Below are 18,804 nucleotides of genomic sequence, written 5' to 3' on the forward strand. Positions count from 1 at the left end.
TTGATTTATATAAAATATTTTATAAACCATTCTCATTTAATTAGTCGTTTTTTAAATACATCATATTTTAATACGGAATTATAAATATAATTATCGGATCTTTATTTTATATATATAAAATAAAATAATATTAAGTTATAGTTATAAAGATAAATAATACATTAAAATTATTATATAACTTTTAAAAAACTTAGACAAAATTATATATCGGTCAGGTTTATAAAAAATAAATAGTAAGATAATATTATATTATATTTTTGTTGATAATTTATTAAAATAATTGATAAATAAAACAGCTGTTTTAGCTATGTGTCAAAGTAAAAATTTATTAACTTTAATGAGATGGTTGAAGTATTTAAATGTTTTAGTAGTTGGAAGTCCAAGTCCATAGTCAAAACCACTTAAATAACAAGTCAAACTACTGTTAAATAGGATAATAATGCAATAGCAAATCTTTTATTTATTATTATTTTTATAGATTACTAACAACATAACTTTAACTAACTAAGATAAACGTATAATGGCGAATTAAGATCTAAAATAAACGTATATTTAGTTTTTTTAATTTAAAAATTATTTGTATATAAATGATGGTTGTCAACAAGTAAACATATACTGAATATCGAGTTTTTTATTTGATTAAAAAAATACAATACAAACAGGGGCGGATTTAGGGGTGGTCACCGGTGGCATCGGCAACCCCTAACTTTTCAGGCCGTAGTGAAAAAATTTTCGAAAATTTTTAAAACTTTTATTTTTTCTACTATCGTGCAACCCCTTACTTTCTCGTGCACCCCCTACCGAGAAATCCTGCGTCCGCCCCTGAATACAAACTATTAAATTAGATTATATAAAATGACAACGTCAAATATCGAACAAAATTTCATAGTCCATCGTTGAGTAATGTAAAATTAGAAGGGTGAAATATAGGTTACCTAAAAAGAGTTTATATATTTGAGAAAACCAAAATTTTATTTATGTATGTTTTCTTTGATGAATTAGTTCACCAAATCCTAACCAGCAAATATCATCAAACATCCATGAAATTTACTCAAAACATATTTTTAAGGTATAAATTTTTATTAAGAAATTGAATTAAAAGTAAATATTCTTTTCGATATCTTATTATTATTTTTATTTAATTATAAATTCGTAAAACGAATATATAACTTTAATTCCAAGATGTATTTTTCATAGTATAAACTGGTTGAAATATATTTTTTATGCTTATAATTTACTATGCCTACGCTAACAATTTAATTATATTTAATTTTTTTGGTCCAAAATCCAAATGTATATTAAAAATGGAAGAAAACCCATAATATCTTTACATTCAAACAGAGTTCTTCCGACGTAAGTTCTCTCTCTGTTTCTCTCTCTCTCCCTCTTTCACACACACACACTAAAACTTGGGTTTCTTCTCAACTGAAGCTGGACTCATTAAATCTTCCTATCTCTCTTGAATGAATGAAATTAAAGTCAGCCAGCTCCTTCCACTGCTGCATTAGTTGTAGAGAGAGAAAAAAAGAGATAGATCGAGAGATTGATGGGTTTAATTGGGTTTCCTTGTTTCGGTTTTCAAATAAAAAAAAATGATGAAACACCTTTATTTCTTTTTTGATTATTTGAATTCATAAATACATTTACAACGAACCTCTGTTTTTGCATTAATGGCGATTCATATCAAATGGCTGAAAACAGGAGAGAGATGTTAAACACTCTGTCACAGTAATTGCTTCCCATCTTCTCAACCACATGCTTATATAAATCACACCTCAGTTTCCACTCTTTTTCGCTCATCTCCTTCTCCCTCTGTTTCCCTGTTTTCTCTCTCTCTCTCTCTCTCTCTCTCTAGTAGTATTCTTCATTTCTCTCTGTAACTCGAGTTATAATCAAGCTTGATCGTCTGCAATTTGATCTTTTTGTTTTCTCTGAAATTCCATTTGTTGATGTAATGCTAGTCGGATTGAGCATTCCTCACTCACATTTTTTGAAGCTTTCTCTCTCTACTCTCTCACTAAAAGTACGATTTTTTGGTTGAAATAAACGAAACCCATAATTTGTTGAAGTGGAATCTGATCTGGGTCGTGTTGATTTTCACAGAATTTTATTTGAAGAAATTTGGCGGGAAGAAGGTGATAGATACACCATGGATGTATCTATTGCTCTGATGTTGTTTCTTGCAGTGACTGCTTATCTGCTATGGTTTACTTTCATCTCACGGTCATTAAAAGGTCCACGTGTATGGCCATTATTCGGCAGTCTTCCGGGACTGATCGAGAATTCAGATCGGTTGCACGAATGGATTGCAGATAATCTTCGGGCCTGTAACGGGACCTATCAAACATGTATCTGTGCAGTCCCGTTTCTAGCCCGAAAACAAGGTCTTGTAACCGTCACCTGCGACCCGAAGAATCTTGAACACATTCTGAAAACCCGGTTTGATAATTACCCAAAGGGTCCAACATGGCAAGCTGTTTTCCATGATTTATTAGGAAAAGGGATCTTTAATTCGGATGGCGATACGTGGTTTCTACAAAGGAAGACGGCGGCACTTGAGTTCACAACCAGAACACTACGACAAGCCATGGCTCGATGGGTGACTCGAGCGATCAAGAATCGGTTCTGTCCGATTCTTGAACGGGCTCAGGTCCAGGCCGAACCCGTAGATCTACAAGATCTTTTGTTACGAATCACTTTTGATAATATCTGCGGATTGGCTTTCGGGAAAGACCCACAGACGTTAGCCCCTGAGTTGCCCGACAACAGCTTTGCATTGGCTTTTGATCGGGCAACTGAGGCTTCTTTGCAACGTTTTATTTTCCCCGAAGTCATTTGGAGAATGAGGAGATGGCTCCGGCTTGGTTTGGAGGTCAGCTTGAGCCGAAGCCTTGTTCACGTGGAGGAGTATTTGTCGAGCATCATTAGTACACGCAGGCATGAATTGTCCAGTCAGCTTAAAGATGGAGGGTTACATGATGACTTGTTATCAAGGTTTATGAAGATGAAGGAATCCTATTCTGATACGTTCTTGCAACACGTGGCACTCAACTTCATCCTAGCTGGACGTGACACATCATCTGTGGCGATGAGCTGGTTTTTCTGGTTGGTGATTCAGAACCCAAAAGTGGAAGAGAAAATTCTTAAAGAAATCTCTAGCGTCTTGCTGGAGACACGTGGCGATGACGTGGAGAAATGGACAGATGAGCCATTAGGTTTTGAAGAGGTGGACCGACTGGTTTATTTGAAGGCAGCGTTGTCGGAGACCCTTCGACTATACCCATCGGTGCCAGAGGATTCGAAACATGTTATTTCCGACGATGTGTTGCCGGACGGAACTTTTGTTCCGGCGGGATCTTCAGTTACTTATTCAATATATTCGGCCGGCCGGATGAAGTCAAGTTGGGGTGAAGACTGTCTCGAGTACCGCCCAGAGCGGTGGTTGTCTCCCGACGGCACAAAATTCGTGAGGCATGATTCGTATAAATTTGTTGCGTTTAATGCCGGACCAAGGATATGTCTTGGGAAGGACTTGGCTTATTTGCAGATGAAGTCTATTGCGGCGGCGGTGTTGCTACGCCACCGTCTGGCGGTGGTGCCGGGGCACAAGGTGGAGCAGAAGATGTCGTTGACGTTGTTCATGAAGTATGGGTTAAAGGTGAATGTGTTTCAGAGGGATTTGAGGGCAATTATGGAAAGTGTGAAGAAAGAGAAAGAAGGTGTCGACTAGCGGCGGCAAACGGCGGTGGTTGGGGTTGTTTAATTTTGGTGGTTGGGTTGATTTATCGGTATAAAGTTTGAGGTAGGTCTGAATTTTGAATACTATTAAATTTTTATTTGGGTTCGGGTTCGGGTTGAGCTTGTGCTTTGAATATGGTCACATGCAATTTTTATTATTTTTACATCTTGTAGGTACAATTTCATTTATTATTGTGCCATAATAGTCTTATTTGGATTTCCATTATGGAAAGATAAATAATAACCGTATAAATTTTTAACAATAATTATTTTATTTTTACTTTGAATAGCTATAAGAATATGGATAATAGTATATACATTGAATGTTTGTTGTGGAATTTTTTTTTTTTTTTTTTGGAGTGACTGTATTCAAAATGTGCTTTCATAGATTCTACTAATGTACTATATAATTTCAGTTACAATTAAGTATGATTAAAAAGAGTTCTATAGAAGTCGATTAAAAGGTAGCAATTGAAGGTGTGGAAATTTGGTTACAGTCAATTTAAACCTTTTGTATGTTAATAGAAAAAGACGTATAAAGATAGTTTAATCACAAAATATCAAAAAAGACAGGTCTATTACAAGATGATCTATCTTTAAATATTTAATATTTAGAGTTTGAAAGGATAAGAATGAAATTCTTATCTATTATTATGAAATAATCATTTATTGTTTTCAATTAAATTTGCAAAAAAATGTTTTTTTTGGTGCAAACTCATTTTATGAATTGTCCCCGTTACAAAACTATAAAAGGACTATTACATGCTTTTAAGATGAACATGAGTGAATTGATTGTCAAGATAGACAACTCGCGAGTGTTTGTTGTCTTGGAAGATAATGTACTGGGAGGCAGTCTCATGCTTCTTGAGCGGTGCTATCAGACTCGAGTATTGTATGAATGAGATCACTGAAGATTTGTTCTATAGATCCATTGTATGATGATTGCATCTAAAACTGCCTAAATTTGCAGTCTTTTTATTGTCTATAAGCTTTAAGAAGGATGATATGATCGAATATTTCAAATGTTTTACTCTAGTCACATGGCCGTGTCACTTTTACACTTAAAATTCCATACGGACATGTGGACTGTATAACTTCCGAAAAAAAAAACTACAGTTTATCAATTTTAATTACGGGATTGAGTCACTTTTGAGTGTTTATTACATTGTAGTTCTCTTGATGTAGTCGTCTTTAACTGCTAGACCATATATAGATGTTTAAATTAGTATAATGATTAGACTATATTTTAAATTAATAGAGAAAATTGTTCACATATTGCCCTTATAATCTACAATAGCCGAACAAGTTAAATGGCATATAATATAATAAAAAAAATGACTAAATGCGTATAAAAACAAACAATTAATTAACAATTAAAGAAAGTTTGATCGGAAAGGGGTGGATGTACTTGTATAGGTTATATAATTTCAGTTTCAATTAATTATGATTAAAAATAGTCGGCAGCAAATAAACACATGAAAAGTTGGTTACATTCAATTTAAACCTTTTGTATCAACAGAAAAGACACATGCATATAAATTAAGACGATCATATCGGCTCAAATGCAAGCAATCAATTATGAATGGAAACTACAACCAACCCAATCCAATTTTTGAAGGACAAATTCAATTTATTAATTGTAAACAATTTTCGACTGAATTGATATGTTCCTGTCTTCTTCTTGTCTTTGTGTTTACAATTAAAAATAAATAAAAATTACAGCCTCAACACATTCATTACATATAACAACAGCTTTTGCATCTTGACATGATTCATCATACCAAATATATATATGATCCATGTAAATGGTACGTGAATTAATTATGCAAACCAGTCACAGCCCCATTTTAGCCTTTAATTTATCTAAATTCCCTATTCTGATTATTATTCAGTCTAGAATTTTCTCACCAGTGGAAAACAGGTTCCAAACAAGAGTCCCAATGAGGTACAACACAACTGCCACCTTGAATACATCATCCCACGTACCTGAAACATATCATTCCTTATGTCATGTCTTGATGATATATATATATATATATATATATATATATATATATATATATATATATATATATCACTCTTTTATTATTATTAGTTAAGTAATGATTTATGAAGTTACCATTCTGGAGTATATAACCAGTTGCAGCTGTACCAAAGACTCCAGCAAGTACTCCTGCTGTGTTAGACAGCCCCAACAAGACTCCCTGGCAAGTCAAAAAGGGATTAGTAAAAGTCAATGGAAATTATGAGATGCATTATCTGTGATGAAATTATAAATTAGAATTATTACTAACCGCATATCGGGGTCCAATGTCTTGGTGATTGGAGTAAAGGCCAGATTGAGAGAATGCATCAGATCCCTGGCACATAACGGTTTTTAGTATAATTGTTTGATTTTTGAAAGCTATAATGTTTGTGTTAATTTAAAGGATAAAAAAAATTGAGACCTGACTGCAAGCCATACAAAGCACTGCCATTGCAGGTGTCTTGACACGGCTCAGCTGTGTAAGAAAGAAAGCAGGGCCCAAGAATCCGATCGACTGCATTATCTACATACATATTGAAAATATTTCACATAATTAAATTTAATCATATAAAATTTAAAAAAACAACAACAGTATATTTATTATTTAGGTTACCTTACGAACAGTGGTAATTGAAAAACCTCGGCTAACAAGTGTGTCTGCAATCCAACCTCCAATGTTGGCAAACACAGCCATGGTCAACCATGGCAATACACATAACAGTCCGGATTCAGTAAGGTTAAACTTTAAGACCTGGAGCAAAAATAATATGTGATAAATGTTAGTTTAGTTGATCTGAAAATATGGATAAAAACTTTTTAATAGTATATAGTACCTGGTTATAGTAAGTAGGCATCCATGTGAGAAGAATAAAAGTTCCCCAATTATGACAAAAGTGGGAGACAATGAGAGCCCAAACAGGTGCTTTTGATAATATAAGTCTCCATGGAATTTCAGTCACGGGTTCCTTTGAGACACTGCCACCTAAGATATACTTCTTTTCCTCTGCACTAAGCTCAGGGTCATCTGTTGGTGAACTATGAGCCTGAAATGTCAAAGTCAAACCCAAAGAATTGCTACATTAATATTGGATATCTTTTAAGGGTCTGTTTGATTTTGATATGATGCAATGGAATGGAATGAGCAAGGTAACGGGAATGGGTCTGTAATGATATCATGTTTGGTTGGCTTGAAGTTGAAGGAATGGAATGTGTTGTCATGTAAACATGTAGTTTGTTAGAAAATGAATTGATAAATAAATAAAGTTGTTATTTTATAAATAGAAACTATAGTTATATAAAAATATATCAGTAAATAAATTAATATTAAATACCATCAAAATTTAAATATAACTAACTATAATTAAATATTATTGTTAGTTATTCTTTGGAAATGAGAAATAAGAAAAATCATTCCATTCCTAAGTGAAAAACAGACAAGAATTTTTTTCATTCCATTCCCTTTCCAGTTACTGCATCCTCCTTATATTATATTATTAAAAACTTACTTTGGCCAGCCAGAAAGCAAACCAGACACTTCCAAGGGAACCAAAGGAGTAGAATACAGATGGCCATGCAAACTTTTGAATCAAAATGGGAGATATACCCAAACCGATAACAGAGCCTAGATACATTCCACTGTACACCAATGCCAATGATCTACTTCTTTCCGAGACTGGAATCCATTTGCTGAGTATGTTATTCATAGCAGGCATTGCAACACCCTGTAAAAGTAAAACACGCACGCACTGTTTGTCTGTTTCTGTTTTGGTTCGATATGGATGAAAAATGGATACCAACCTCCCCAATTCCCATGAACGCACGCATCACAAGCAAGAAAGGAAGTCCGATTTTGGCAGCAATTGGAGTTAAAACCGTTGCAACCGACCACCAGATCACTCCAAAACCAAGTACTTGTTTACCACCAATTTTGTCTGCCCATATACCTCCAACAATCTACTACCCCAAAAAAACACATTCACATACACAAAAATTAAATATAAATTTATTAAACTTTTTCCCATTACCCAGCTTTCATATATATATATATATATATATATATATATATATATATATATATATATCTACTTTCATCATTTTATCGATTTAGACACTTAACTATTATTACCTTTTATCATTTTAGCTACTGAACTATTACATTACATTTTATCTAGTATTATAATAAACGCAAATTGTGGGGAAAAGCAACATACTTTTACTCTCGCTACCAATATTATCAATGTGCTTCATATTTTTTTTCATACTATGTTGCTACTTGCTATTATGGATAAGGAAATGTGAGTATATTGCTATTATGGGTAGAAAATAAAGTGCATCTTACAAGTTTTAGGCTACATAGGTCATAGCGCTATTATCCGTAATAAGTGTAAGTATATTGCTACTATGGGTAACAAAAATTAAGTACAATGCCAATATTGGTAAAAATAGTGAAGTACATTGCTATTTCCTGCAACTTGCCCTTATAATTCGGACTAGTTTTGCGACTAAATCAATAAAATAGTAAAAGTACGTTGTGCTTTTCAGTATTTTGTCTTTTTCCAAAATCCGGGAAAACGGTTTATCAAAACTGTCGAAAAAAGTTTACTCATTTAATCACTATAATTTGATAAAATGGTGAAAGTAGGTTGTGCTTTTTTGTATTTTTGCTTAATAAAATGCATACAAGAGTTATATGGAAACTAGAAAATACTCTCAGACCTGAGTAAGTAAATAACCCCAGAAGAAAGAAGACTGAATTAGACCAACTGTAGCACTGTTCCAGTTAAACTCCTTTGACATAGGCAGTATTGCTATGCTCATATTCACCTGAAATAATTATTTATTGATATAAGCAGTAATAATTATTAACACCATATAAAATTATTTATTACCCTGTTGCATAGTAAAAAAACTGGAAGATAAATTATTAAAAAAAAAAAAACTCACACGGTCCATATTGCATAGCAGAAAAGCAGAAAAGCAAAGAAGTACTATCACCCAGCGCTTTGGAAACTGATTTGTTTCTTGTATTTCTCCAACTAAAACAGCCTCACTTGCTCCTCCTTCTGATGATACTACAAGTGAATCCAAATCTGTTCCTGCCACGTCATACTCCTCAGATTTATAGTTTGCCCGAATTCTATTAATTGTAGTATGTCGTGGTTGCCTATTGAATATACTGTCATGTTTTAGCTGTTCTGGTTTAATCCAATTGCATCTTGCTATTCGTCTATGATTTCTGATTTGGAACTTTTTGCTTTCTTGTGGGATTGTTGAAAGATGAACACCATGAGAAGATATGGCATTCCAGTATCCGGAAACAAAGTGGATCTTCTTTAGACTGTATAGTTTTTCTGAATACATGTTCCTATGCACATGCTGTGCAGAAGAAAAGCTTAATTTCTCTGCTCTTTGATATGTTGTATCTTGTTCAGGTTTATGAATTCTACCTGAAATAAAACATTGCCCATGGATAAGCATAATCATTAAAGGGATTATGAATGAGCTTTGTCCAAATATTCATATGTATATAATAGTTCTCCCCTAATTCCACGAGGGAAAGAACATCTATATGTGTAATCAAGACTAACATAAAAAGTGAGATACAATTCAAGTGCCAAAAGGCCCAACACCTACATTTTCTATATCGTTACTTTAACAGCAGCAATGTGAAATTAAGAAACATTACACGCACACACCAAGGCATGCAAATAGATGACAGAAACTGCATTTTCTATATCGTTACTCAAACAAATGGAACAAGTCAAGTTCTGTGAGAAATTAGGGCGCTAATGGCCATTTTTGACCAGATAATCTACACAAAGTTGGTATTTGAAGAATTTATTGCAGATTCACACTAATTACTCTCTCTTGTTTAGAAGAATTCTGATTAACATAAAAAATGAATTACTATTCGAGTGAGGAAAACTAAATGTATGAATATGATATACAAAAGATTCATCAAGTACATTTACACACGAAAAATTCTTCATACAAACAATAACTCTAACCTAATTCAACAACAGATTAACAATAAGTGATAACTACTTATCATTACCTGAGCTGATGAAAGATGTGAAGTTCCGGTGAGATATAACGGCGCCGATGGCCATTTCTGACCGGATAGACTACACAAATCTGGAGTTCGAAGAATTTATTTCAGAATTACACCATAATTTGACACGCTCTCTCTAGCCTAGAGTGAGAGGAAGAGGATAAACCCTGCAGAAATGTTTTTCTTCATACGAATTTTCGACACCAAAAATTGAATTTAAATTTTTATTTTTTTTTCTCAGATTTAAAACAGGGGGACAAAAAATATCTTGTGACAAAGATACTAATAAGAGGCTGAGGAACTGACACGTGTCCAGTCATGTAGAGGATTTCTTATTTTGGTACAATATTATCCCTGGCTGAAGCAAGATTTACGTGGTTGTTTCCTTAAAAGGATGTGAAATGAAGGGCAGTTTGGGTATTTGCGAGAAAGGGATATTCCTTGTTGAGCTAGGGTTTTAGATTGGGTAAAAATTTTACAACTGTAATACCTTGCAATATAGAAAACGTTGTTATTTTTTTTAATTAGAGTAAATTACAGTTTTGGTCCCTATGGTTTGGTCAAATTCGCATATTCAGTCCAATCTTTGAAAATTTGACAAAATGTATCCCTGTGGTTTAAAGAAATTACACTGCACATCCTTAATCCACTTAAAAAAACCATTTTACCCTTACTTTTATATATTTCATTTTCTTATATATATATATATATATATATATATATATATATATATATATATATACTAGGTAGGTTTTGTGGGCCGTGATAATCACGGCCCATGAAGGGTAATTTTAGTATTTTTCTCTAAAATGGGGTCGACACAAATATGATTTGCGTGTTTCTATTGGTTTTCAAAGTTGATTGTCAAGACATATCAATATTGAAAAATGGTGCTATAAAAGGAAAAAAGAATAAAATAGAATGATATAATACATAACCAAATGACATTACATTTGCTACTTGCATTCAGCCCAAAGATCTCCAATTTTCTTTTTTCTTTCTTCGACGATGGCATCAGAAATTTTAGCCTCAATAGTTTTTGGATCGTCAAGTAGAAGCTTCGCTATGGCAGTTCTTGCCATTAAAACGCACAAGAAAATCCAAAATTAATCAATTTAATACACACAAGAATAACAAACAACTAAATCAAAGGAGCATCAAAAATGGAATTTATGTACTATATTTCATGGCCGAGTTGTTGGCCCACTGCAAGTAGGTCAATTACAACCTCAACCTTTTCATTTTGCGTCATTGTCAGAAAAAAAATTAATTTCTACCAAATTTTAAAACCTTATAAGCCTAAAAAAAGATATCGTATTTCAACAGAAATTCAATAGGCTGGATAAAAACTATTTGTGACGCTAGGCAGTGAGCTCATCTATTCAATACACTTGGTAGATCTGATTCCTTTATGTTTTCAACTTATTCAAAAATCCCTTTCATAGCACTGAAAATGCAAATAGACAACCCATTTCACTTAAGCTATTTCAATTTCCCAGCATCCCCTAAAGCAAGATAATTTTGAATTTTTTTTTCATGAAGTATATCAACCTTCTATAACACAAAGCATATAAGTGTCCACATTTAATAGCTTTTGCAGTTCCCGGTCATTTCCACTTCTATCTTTTGCCATGTCCATGGCTATGGAAGCTACGGAATCATTATTGACATGTACAAAAAATATTTTCTCATCGATTTAAAAAAAAAGTTAGTGATGCGCCTTGATACCAAGTTAAAATCGAGGCCACTCAAATAAGATTCAAGTCAAATAAGCCCAACATGGCATTAGTAGAAGGTTCATTTCCAAGCTATGTGCCTTGTTTGAAATTCTTGTTAGGATTTTATGTTCTTTATCGAATTTGGATATTGAAATGTTTGTTATTATCTTTTTGGCTGAGTTTTAAAATAAAAAATATAAATATAAATAAGTGAATTTCATTCATTTTTTTAATAAGTTACAACTTAATGTGTTCCAATCATGAATCAAAAGCAACTTCACTATCAAAATATAATAGGACTACGACTACAAGAGTGTTCTAGGCTCATGCCTCAAAAACAAACAAATACATTTCCAAATAATAGTCCTGGAGGTGAATAGTCACAGACACAAACACTTTTTATCCAAGATGAATTTAATAAACCCTCTGTGCTTTGGTCTTACGTGCTTCTACATTTGTATAAAAAATTCTGATCAAAGATTAAAAAAAATAACCTTTGTACATGGTAGGATCGGAAGAAACTGCCAATTTCCATTTGAATTCAAGAAATCATATCCTGCAGAAATGGTAAAATAAAAAATTTAAGAAATAAAGATTGGACACAAATGAAGCATGTCTGTAATGACATGCTTTACAACCAATCCACTAAATCAAGAAGTATTTGCAAACCTATTAAAAAAGTTAACAAATAAAATGAAAAGTTGTTGACTTTCAAAAAGAGTCCAATAAATATATGTTAATGAGAATATAACTTAATTGAAGAGGTTTATGGAACTAAAGAAACATACAGTTTCAGTTGAATCATTCTAGCTGTAATCTTTTCCTTTTGATGTAATAAACTTTTTCACCTTCTCTTGATTTCATTCCTCTATTCTTTCTAAGATACCACAAGAAAGAAATAGTTATGCCTTCGCATCGAATCACATGAAAAAAAAAAGTTGTTATTAACTTTATTATGTCTTTTTTGAAATTACAGCAACCACCACTTGAAAGATTTTAACTTTTTAGCATTCTAAAAAAAATAAAAATCAAATTAAACCTATACACATCGCAGGAAAAGTAGTTAACTGAAACCCAAATCCAAACTGGTTTAACATGGAAATCAGAAAACTATACCGACTGTGAAAACTAAAATAAACACAAAAAAATATGAATTTTCAAAATCAAGAAATAGAGAGAGATATGAACCGGTTTAGCAAATAAGAAGAGTAAATCAGGATGAAGTCATGAACGTTCATCAGAAAAATCGAAAACCTATCTCCAAAATTAATTATCCTTCAAACCCCAAATCATAGAGAATCAACACAAAGTGAAAATGCAAAGACATATTTAGAAAATGTATGTGACAATCGGGAGAAGGAACACCGACCGTTCATATAGTTTCTAGATGGAATTGAAACGTGTTGCACAAAGTTTCTTCAAAAATAATTGTTATCGTCGTCTGAAAACCCACCGTCTTAAAGGAAGACACATAATCTGGAAATTTAAAGTTAGGGTTTTCCAAAATCGAAAGTCGACGATGTTATCGTTTTGATTGAGAGAGAAATAGGAAGCGAAGGAACATACATATTTGCCAAAAATATGCGGATCCAAACCTTATATACCCACCAGAGTCGGGGTTAATGGAGAACGGGATTCGGTGGATGAATGGAGAGGGGTGGATGTGAGGAGGGGAAGCGGAACGGCTCAACAGAACATGATTCAGCATGAACATATGTTAATTTCCATGGCGTCGTTCAGACGTAGTTGACGTGTCTTTCAGTAAACTGGGTAAAATTTGTGTACGCGCTCTTAGAAAAATAGGGCTTTTGTATACAGTAATGATATATATATATATATATATATATATATATATATATATATATATATATATATATATATATATATATATATAGAGAGAGAGAGAGAGTTAGGTTCAAATGTTTCTAGCAACTATTGTGTGCATGTATGCACCAATGACAATTCAAGAAAAAAATAAATCATTAATGTAAAAAAAAAAGGGTAGATGAGTCATTTTGTTTTTATAAACCAAAAATAAATTCTTATATATTTGGTATATCCCTTAAATCACGTCTACTATTATTTGATTTATTTCAAACCATCATCTCCACAACCCTAATACAAATCGCCGACCTCTTAAAAAACCAAGAAATCGATTTCTCGGCGGTATGTTTCTTCACTCTTCTCCTCTCTATCTTTGTAGAATCTGTTGGTCACCGATTTGTTCTGTTGGTGGTGAAGCACGGCAGCATGTGGGCATCCGACGGGAGCAGTGGTGCTCCGATTCCATCGAATTGGATTCCTCCGATTCATGTTTCTGGTGCTCCGATTCTTGTATACTAGGTACGATTCACCTTATTAATTCAGGCCCCTTATTAATTCTTCAATTACATGATTCTTGTAGTAATCAATTTTCCAATTTCTACCTATTTCCATCGACTTCCACCTACAGTAAATCAATTTCAAATTTTTACTTCTGCTTCTCTTCTACTCTTCTACTTCTATTCTGTTGGTTATTGAGAATGGTTTTTGGCACTAGTATTCATCTATCCTGATGCGCCTACTGCTTCCTGATGCGCCTACTGGAATTGAGTTTGTAGACATACTATTGTTGGAATTCTGCTTCTAAATCAAATATGTTGCTGGAAATTATGTTTATAGGTAAACTATTGCAAGTAAATACAATACTTTTGAACATTGTGGTATGCATTCTAAATCAAATATGTTGTTGGGAATTATGTTTATAGGTAAACTATTGCAAGTAAATCAAATATGGTTTTTGGCTTGTTTGATGATAATGCCTAACAAGTGTTTGTTGAAATGTATGAAAGAAAATCTAAAGAATTTAACCTTGTGGTATGCATTCTGTCAGAATTGCTAGCAACACATGTTTTATGTAATTGTTTAAAAAGATAATTAATTTGTCTATGTATTATTTTGGTTCAATTTGTGATTTTGAATTCCAATTTCTATTCTCCCTCGTTATTGTATATTTGAAATCTAAAATTATATTAACAGTAAATACAATACTTTTTAATGTATTCTATGTATTCTGTCAGAATGTATTATGCCAGAATAAAATCTATGTATTCTGCCAGAATGTATTCTGTCATATTCTATGTATTCTACCAGAATATATTAAGTGATAGTTAATTGCAAGTAACATGTTTTTAACCATTATTAGTTTTTGTTGTATTTGTGATAGGAATGGCTGGAAGAATGCGTTGAAGACCTAATAGGAATAACTTGAAGAATGAATAAAGTTTGATCATACTCACAATTTAAGAATGTTGTTATTTTTTAAGAATTTTATTCATTTTTGTTGATATTCTTTTAGAATATGTATAATTATATTAAAATGTATAAGGATTTTAGTTTGTAAGAATATGTATGAATTTGTATTTAAGTTCGAATGTATACGAATATATTAGAATATTGTTATTTTTCAACATCTGATTTAAAAATTTTGTTTTTCTTCAATAATATTCTGTTAGAATAAAATTCTGAAAGAACATAATTCTAACAAAAAATATTCTAACAGAATAAAATCGGTTATGTTTACAAATTACGTTAGAATTAAAATTGAATTAATTAAAAAAATTCAGATTTTTTAAATTAGGAGAATTAATTATCCCTAAAAATCCGAAAAATTCCTTTTATAAATGTAGTTAATTGTCCAAAATACCCTTTTGCTAAAAATTGTGTGATTATATGATACATGTTACCCCATTGTAATATCATACACTCTCAAATCATGTCCATTGATTAATTTCATCCGTTGGTCCAGATCTGTGCATTCTGGCACACAATAGTTAGTAAAAACAAAATAACCTATATATATATATATATATATATATATATATATATATATATATATATATATATATATAGGGCTAGGTTATAATATGGATAGACAATTATTATGCGGACGTGTGGACAGTGATATTCTATGAGAATTACTAAAAGAATAAGTTGTTTAGTAATGTGAATACGTTCAACCTCACACAATTATTGTTATTTCCATGCATTCTCACTAATTCTTATTCATTTTTGTTCTCACACATATTCTTACAGAATACGACTCAATAAACATCCTGACAACATTCTGACTAGGGGTGTTCGTTTGGATGGATTGGTTCGATCTGATCCAATTAAGTAAATCCAAATTGATTTCGGTTTTCAAAATATGGATCCAAATAGTCCAAACTAAATTCAAATCCGATCCGATCCGATCTAATTACAATTCGGTTGGATCGGTTTTTATAATTCGGTTTTCAAAAACCATAACATTTTAAAAGGACATAGAATTATAATATGATCTAATTTTATAGAAGCAAAAACAAATTATTTACTTGTGATTTAAAATTTATAAACCACTAAGAAGGCATATTATAGTTTATTATTTAATAGATAAAAAACTTTTGAGAGAAAGTACATATTAATGTCTTTTATTAGGTAAAACTTTTTGAACTTATTTAAAAAAAATTATAAAATTAATAAATAATTATAGATATATTGAAAATAAATACATAACAAATTGTTATTCGGTTTTTTTGGACTATTCGGTTCTTATTTTATAAACCAAAACAATCTGAAATCCAAAATAATAATTCGATTCTGAGAGAGTGAGAATAATAATAATAATAAATCTATAATAACTTTATAGACGATTTAATTGGTAAGAATGCGTGATAATGACGAGAGTTATGTAAGATTGAACGTATTCACATTATCAAACAACATATTTTCTTTGTCATTCTCACAGAATAGCATTGTCCACACGTCCGCACAATAGATGTCAATCCACATTTGAACCTATATATATATATATATATATATATATATATATATATATATATACACACACACACTAGGTATGCTTGAGGCCCGTGCTAAGCAAGGCCCTCGGAGGATAATTTAGGTATTTTCTATATCATTGTCTAATATAAATTGTGCTATATTGTCCTAATAACCAAGAAAATGAAAGTACAGTGGTATAAATTGGTGGATTCTCTATTTACAATATATAAATAAGAAATAAAGGTGAAATTACATTGTTATAATCAACAAATACATGAAAGTACACTGCTAGTCCCTTTTTCATCTTATTAAAAACCTTTCAGCATCGTTTGTAGAGCACTCTATGGGATATTGGGGTTAATCACGAAATACCATCTTTAATTCCTCTATTCATGGCTTCATCCACTTTGTCTGTTGATTGCCCCTTGATCTTTAATGTTATGTGCGTTTCTTCTTGGTTCTTCAATACCTAAAAAGTTAAAATGAATTAGAAGAATGTGGAACTTTAAAAGATATTTTGCTCCTTCATCCGTCATAATATATTTGGTGGTAATATTAACATCAAGTAGCTAATTGATTTGTTATTTAATTGAAATGAATTGATTCATTATTACTACATTGTTAATGAATGTTGTATTGTGACATGTGGATTAATAAACAAAGGTTACAACATAGGACACACAAATCCTTATAGGGTTTGAAATAAGGTTTAATTGCATACCTTCTTCTTTAGAACCTCTAATGAAACATAGTATATCTTAACATCATTATATTTGGAAAGAAGATATGAAATTGATTGATTAGCACCATCAACTCCGCCTATACAATTTACTTTTACAACATGAAATTGTGAAAAAGAAAATAAACAATTCAGTAGAGTTAAAAAAAGCTATAATAATGAAGAAAACATGGAAAGATCATTAACTGCTTTTTCCGTAAGCAGTCAAGAGCTCTGAAATTTGCTTTTCCATCTCTCATCAGTCAAATGTTTGCTAAGGGACAATAAATATTAAAACTCAAATTATATGAAGTTCATGTCATTTGTCGTTTGCATCTTGCTCGACAAATAAAGGAAGGATGGTGCTATAATAGACAAAAAAAACAAAATTACACTTGCATTTGGCTATTAAAATGAACCAATAAATAAAGGACATGTTTAAAATAAAATCACCGATCATATTTTGGAAGCATGTGCACTTCGTGTAATTCAACTTGTTAGGTTGCTCTGCCAGAAAGATAATTAAAAAACTCAAACATCTGCAATTTAGCATCCTTTAATAAGTTAGCAAAGGTTAAATTTTCTTTAACTATCTATAAAAAATAAGATTACTTTTTCTTTTGAAGTCATCAAGTATTTGATTAGTTATGCGATTCTTTTTTCTTTTTTGTCCTCAAAAAGTGGTTATACTCAACTTTGCATATGTACCAACTAATCATGATCAATATATAACCAGAACCATACAAATGAGGGTGTTCTTAGTTGACTTTTGCTTCCAAAGCCACGAGTTGTGTTCCATTGCTTGATAAATCCTTTGTGTTAAAATTAGTTGGTGACTCAAGTCATATAGCACCTGTGACAATATAGAAAAGAATACTAATTAGTGATCAAATATTTCCAATAACTAAATTAAATCATAATTTAATAACTAAAGCTTGGAGCAAAGGGATAAACAGGTAAAAGAGTTACAACGAGAGACTATTAAACTTCAATATGAAATCATTTTCCATATTAGCATAGAAATGGGGGATTCCTTTTGTTTCCATATTCCAATTACGTTTTCAGATTGAAAGAAGAAAATGATGTTTCCATTCTATCGTAATTGAAAAAGACGAGAGAAAAATTGTCGGTCTATAAAATATTTCCAACCATCGGGAGAATAACCATGGCAAACAATTCAACTTTCTTCGTATCCATTGTTTCTCTTAAATCAAAGCTACACAATACAAAACCTAAAATACGATCTAATTATTTGTTTCTGTCCCTGTCTAAAAATCAATGACCAACAACCTAGAAATGAGAAACTTACAAGAAAAAAGATGCACAATTGTCCGAATCAAAGGATGCACCCAAGAAAAGAAAATTGAACAAATCACAAACAAAAAAAGGGTTAAGGGTTTCAATCTTTCAAATCCCAAAACAAAAACAAACATAAAATTCGGATTTTAAAATTTACATACCTCATGGCCGACATGAGAGTATCGTGTTCTTTAGTGCATCCCTCATTCCTGGGCCAAATTTATATACTTTATCTCTCTCTATCTCTCTATCTCTCTCTCTCTCTCTATATATATATATATATATATATATATATATATATATATATATATATATATATATATATAATTTTGTATCTTTATCTATACATGCAGTTAGTGTTTACATACAAGCTTCACATAACAAGGTACAACTCAAATGTGCAAAACTCTACCTTTAATACCAGTTTAATATGCCGATGAGGCTGATGAAAATT

General features: G+C 31.8%; 2 protein-coding genes and 1 long non-coding RNA gene across 4 annotated transcripts; 1 reads left to right on the forward strand and 2 right to left on the reverse strand.

Annotated features, from left to right (window-relative positions):
* Positions 1-1,676: 1,676 nt before the first annotated feature.
* CYP86A8 (cytochrome P450, family 86, subfamily A, polypeptide 8) lies at positions 1,677-4,004 on the forward strand. Its single transcript, XM_079059552.1, has 2 exons — positions 1,677-2,023; positions 2,104-4,004. The coding sequence occupies exon 2, from the start codon at positions 2,150-2,152 to the stop codon at positions 3,728-3,730; it is 1,581 nt and encodes a 526-aa protein (XP_078915678.1). The 5' UTR covers positions 1,677-2,023; positions 2,104-2,149; the 3' UTR covers positions 3,731-4,004.
* Positions 4,005-5,347: 1,343 nt separating this feature from the next.
* On the reverse strand, positions 5,348-10,041 carry ANTR2 (Major facilitator superfamily protein). The gene is made up of 11 exons (XM_079059833.1): positions 9,819-10,041; positions 8,708-9,210; positions 8,480-8,587; positions 7,562-7,717; positions 7,270-7,485; positions 6,598-6,807; positions 6,378-6,515; positions 6,186-6,287; positions 6,033-6,098; positions 5,858-5,942; positions 5,348-5,724 (listed from the first exon to the last, which is right to left on the reverse strand). Exons 1-11 carry the CDS (start codon positions 9,871-9,873, stop codon positions 5,627-5,629), a joined length of 1,737 nt encoding a protein of 578 aa, XP_078915959.1. The 5' UTR covers positions 9,874-10,041; the 3' UTR covers positions 5,348-5,626.
* A 730-nt stretch (positions 10,042-10,771) lies between these two features.
* LOC145125348 (uncharacterized) lies at positions 10,772-13,298 on the reverse strand. 2 transcript variants are annotated; one of them, XR_013715949.1, is made up of 4 exons: positions 12,903-13,284; positions 12,322-12,410; positions 11,367-12,089; positions 10,772-11,262 (listed from the first exon to the last, which is right to left on the reverse strand). It is a non-coding gene; the product is annotated as an uncharacterized LOC145125348 (long non-coding RNA). The 2 variants fall into 2 exon arrangements; XR_013715948.1 differs by lacking the exon at positions 10,772-11,262 and having other exon boundaries at positions 11,731-12,089; positions 12,903-13,009; positions 13,100-13,298.
* Between the last annotated feature and the right edge of the window lie 5,506 nt (positions 13,299-18,804).

Source organism: Lactuca virosa, chromosome 7, assembly GCF_052849685.1.
Source record: "Lactuca virosa cultivar CGN04683 chromosome 7, Lactuca_virosa_CGN04683_v6, whole genome shotgun sequence".
NCBI lineage: Eukaryota > Viridiplantae > Streptophyta > Magnoliopsida > Asterales > Asteraceae > Lactuca > Lactuca virosa.

What these genes read in the sequence shown, in the direction of transcription:
- CYP86A8 (XM_079059552.1), top strand. Translation starts at nt 2,150, where the DNA reads ATGGATGTATCTATTGCTCTGATGTTGTTTCTTGCAGTGACTGCTTAT.
- ANTR2 (XM_079059833.1), bottom strand. Translation starts at nt 9,873, where the DNA reads ATGGCCATCGGCGCCGTTATATCTCACCGGAACTTCACATCTTTCATC. An exon ending in TTGCTTTCTGGCTGGCCAAA is followed by an intron (nt 6,808 to 7,269) that starts GTAAGTTTTTAA and finishes TTGACATTTCAG; the next exon opens with GCTCATAGTTCACCAACAGA. An exon ending in ACATTGGACCCCGATATGCG is followed by an intron (nt 5,943 to 6,032) that starts GTTAGTAATAAT and finishes TTGACTTGCCAG; the next exon opens with GGAGTCTTGTTGGGGCTGTC.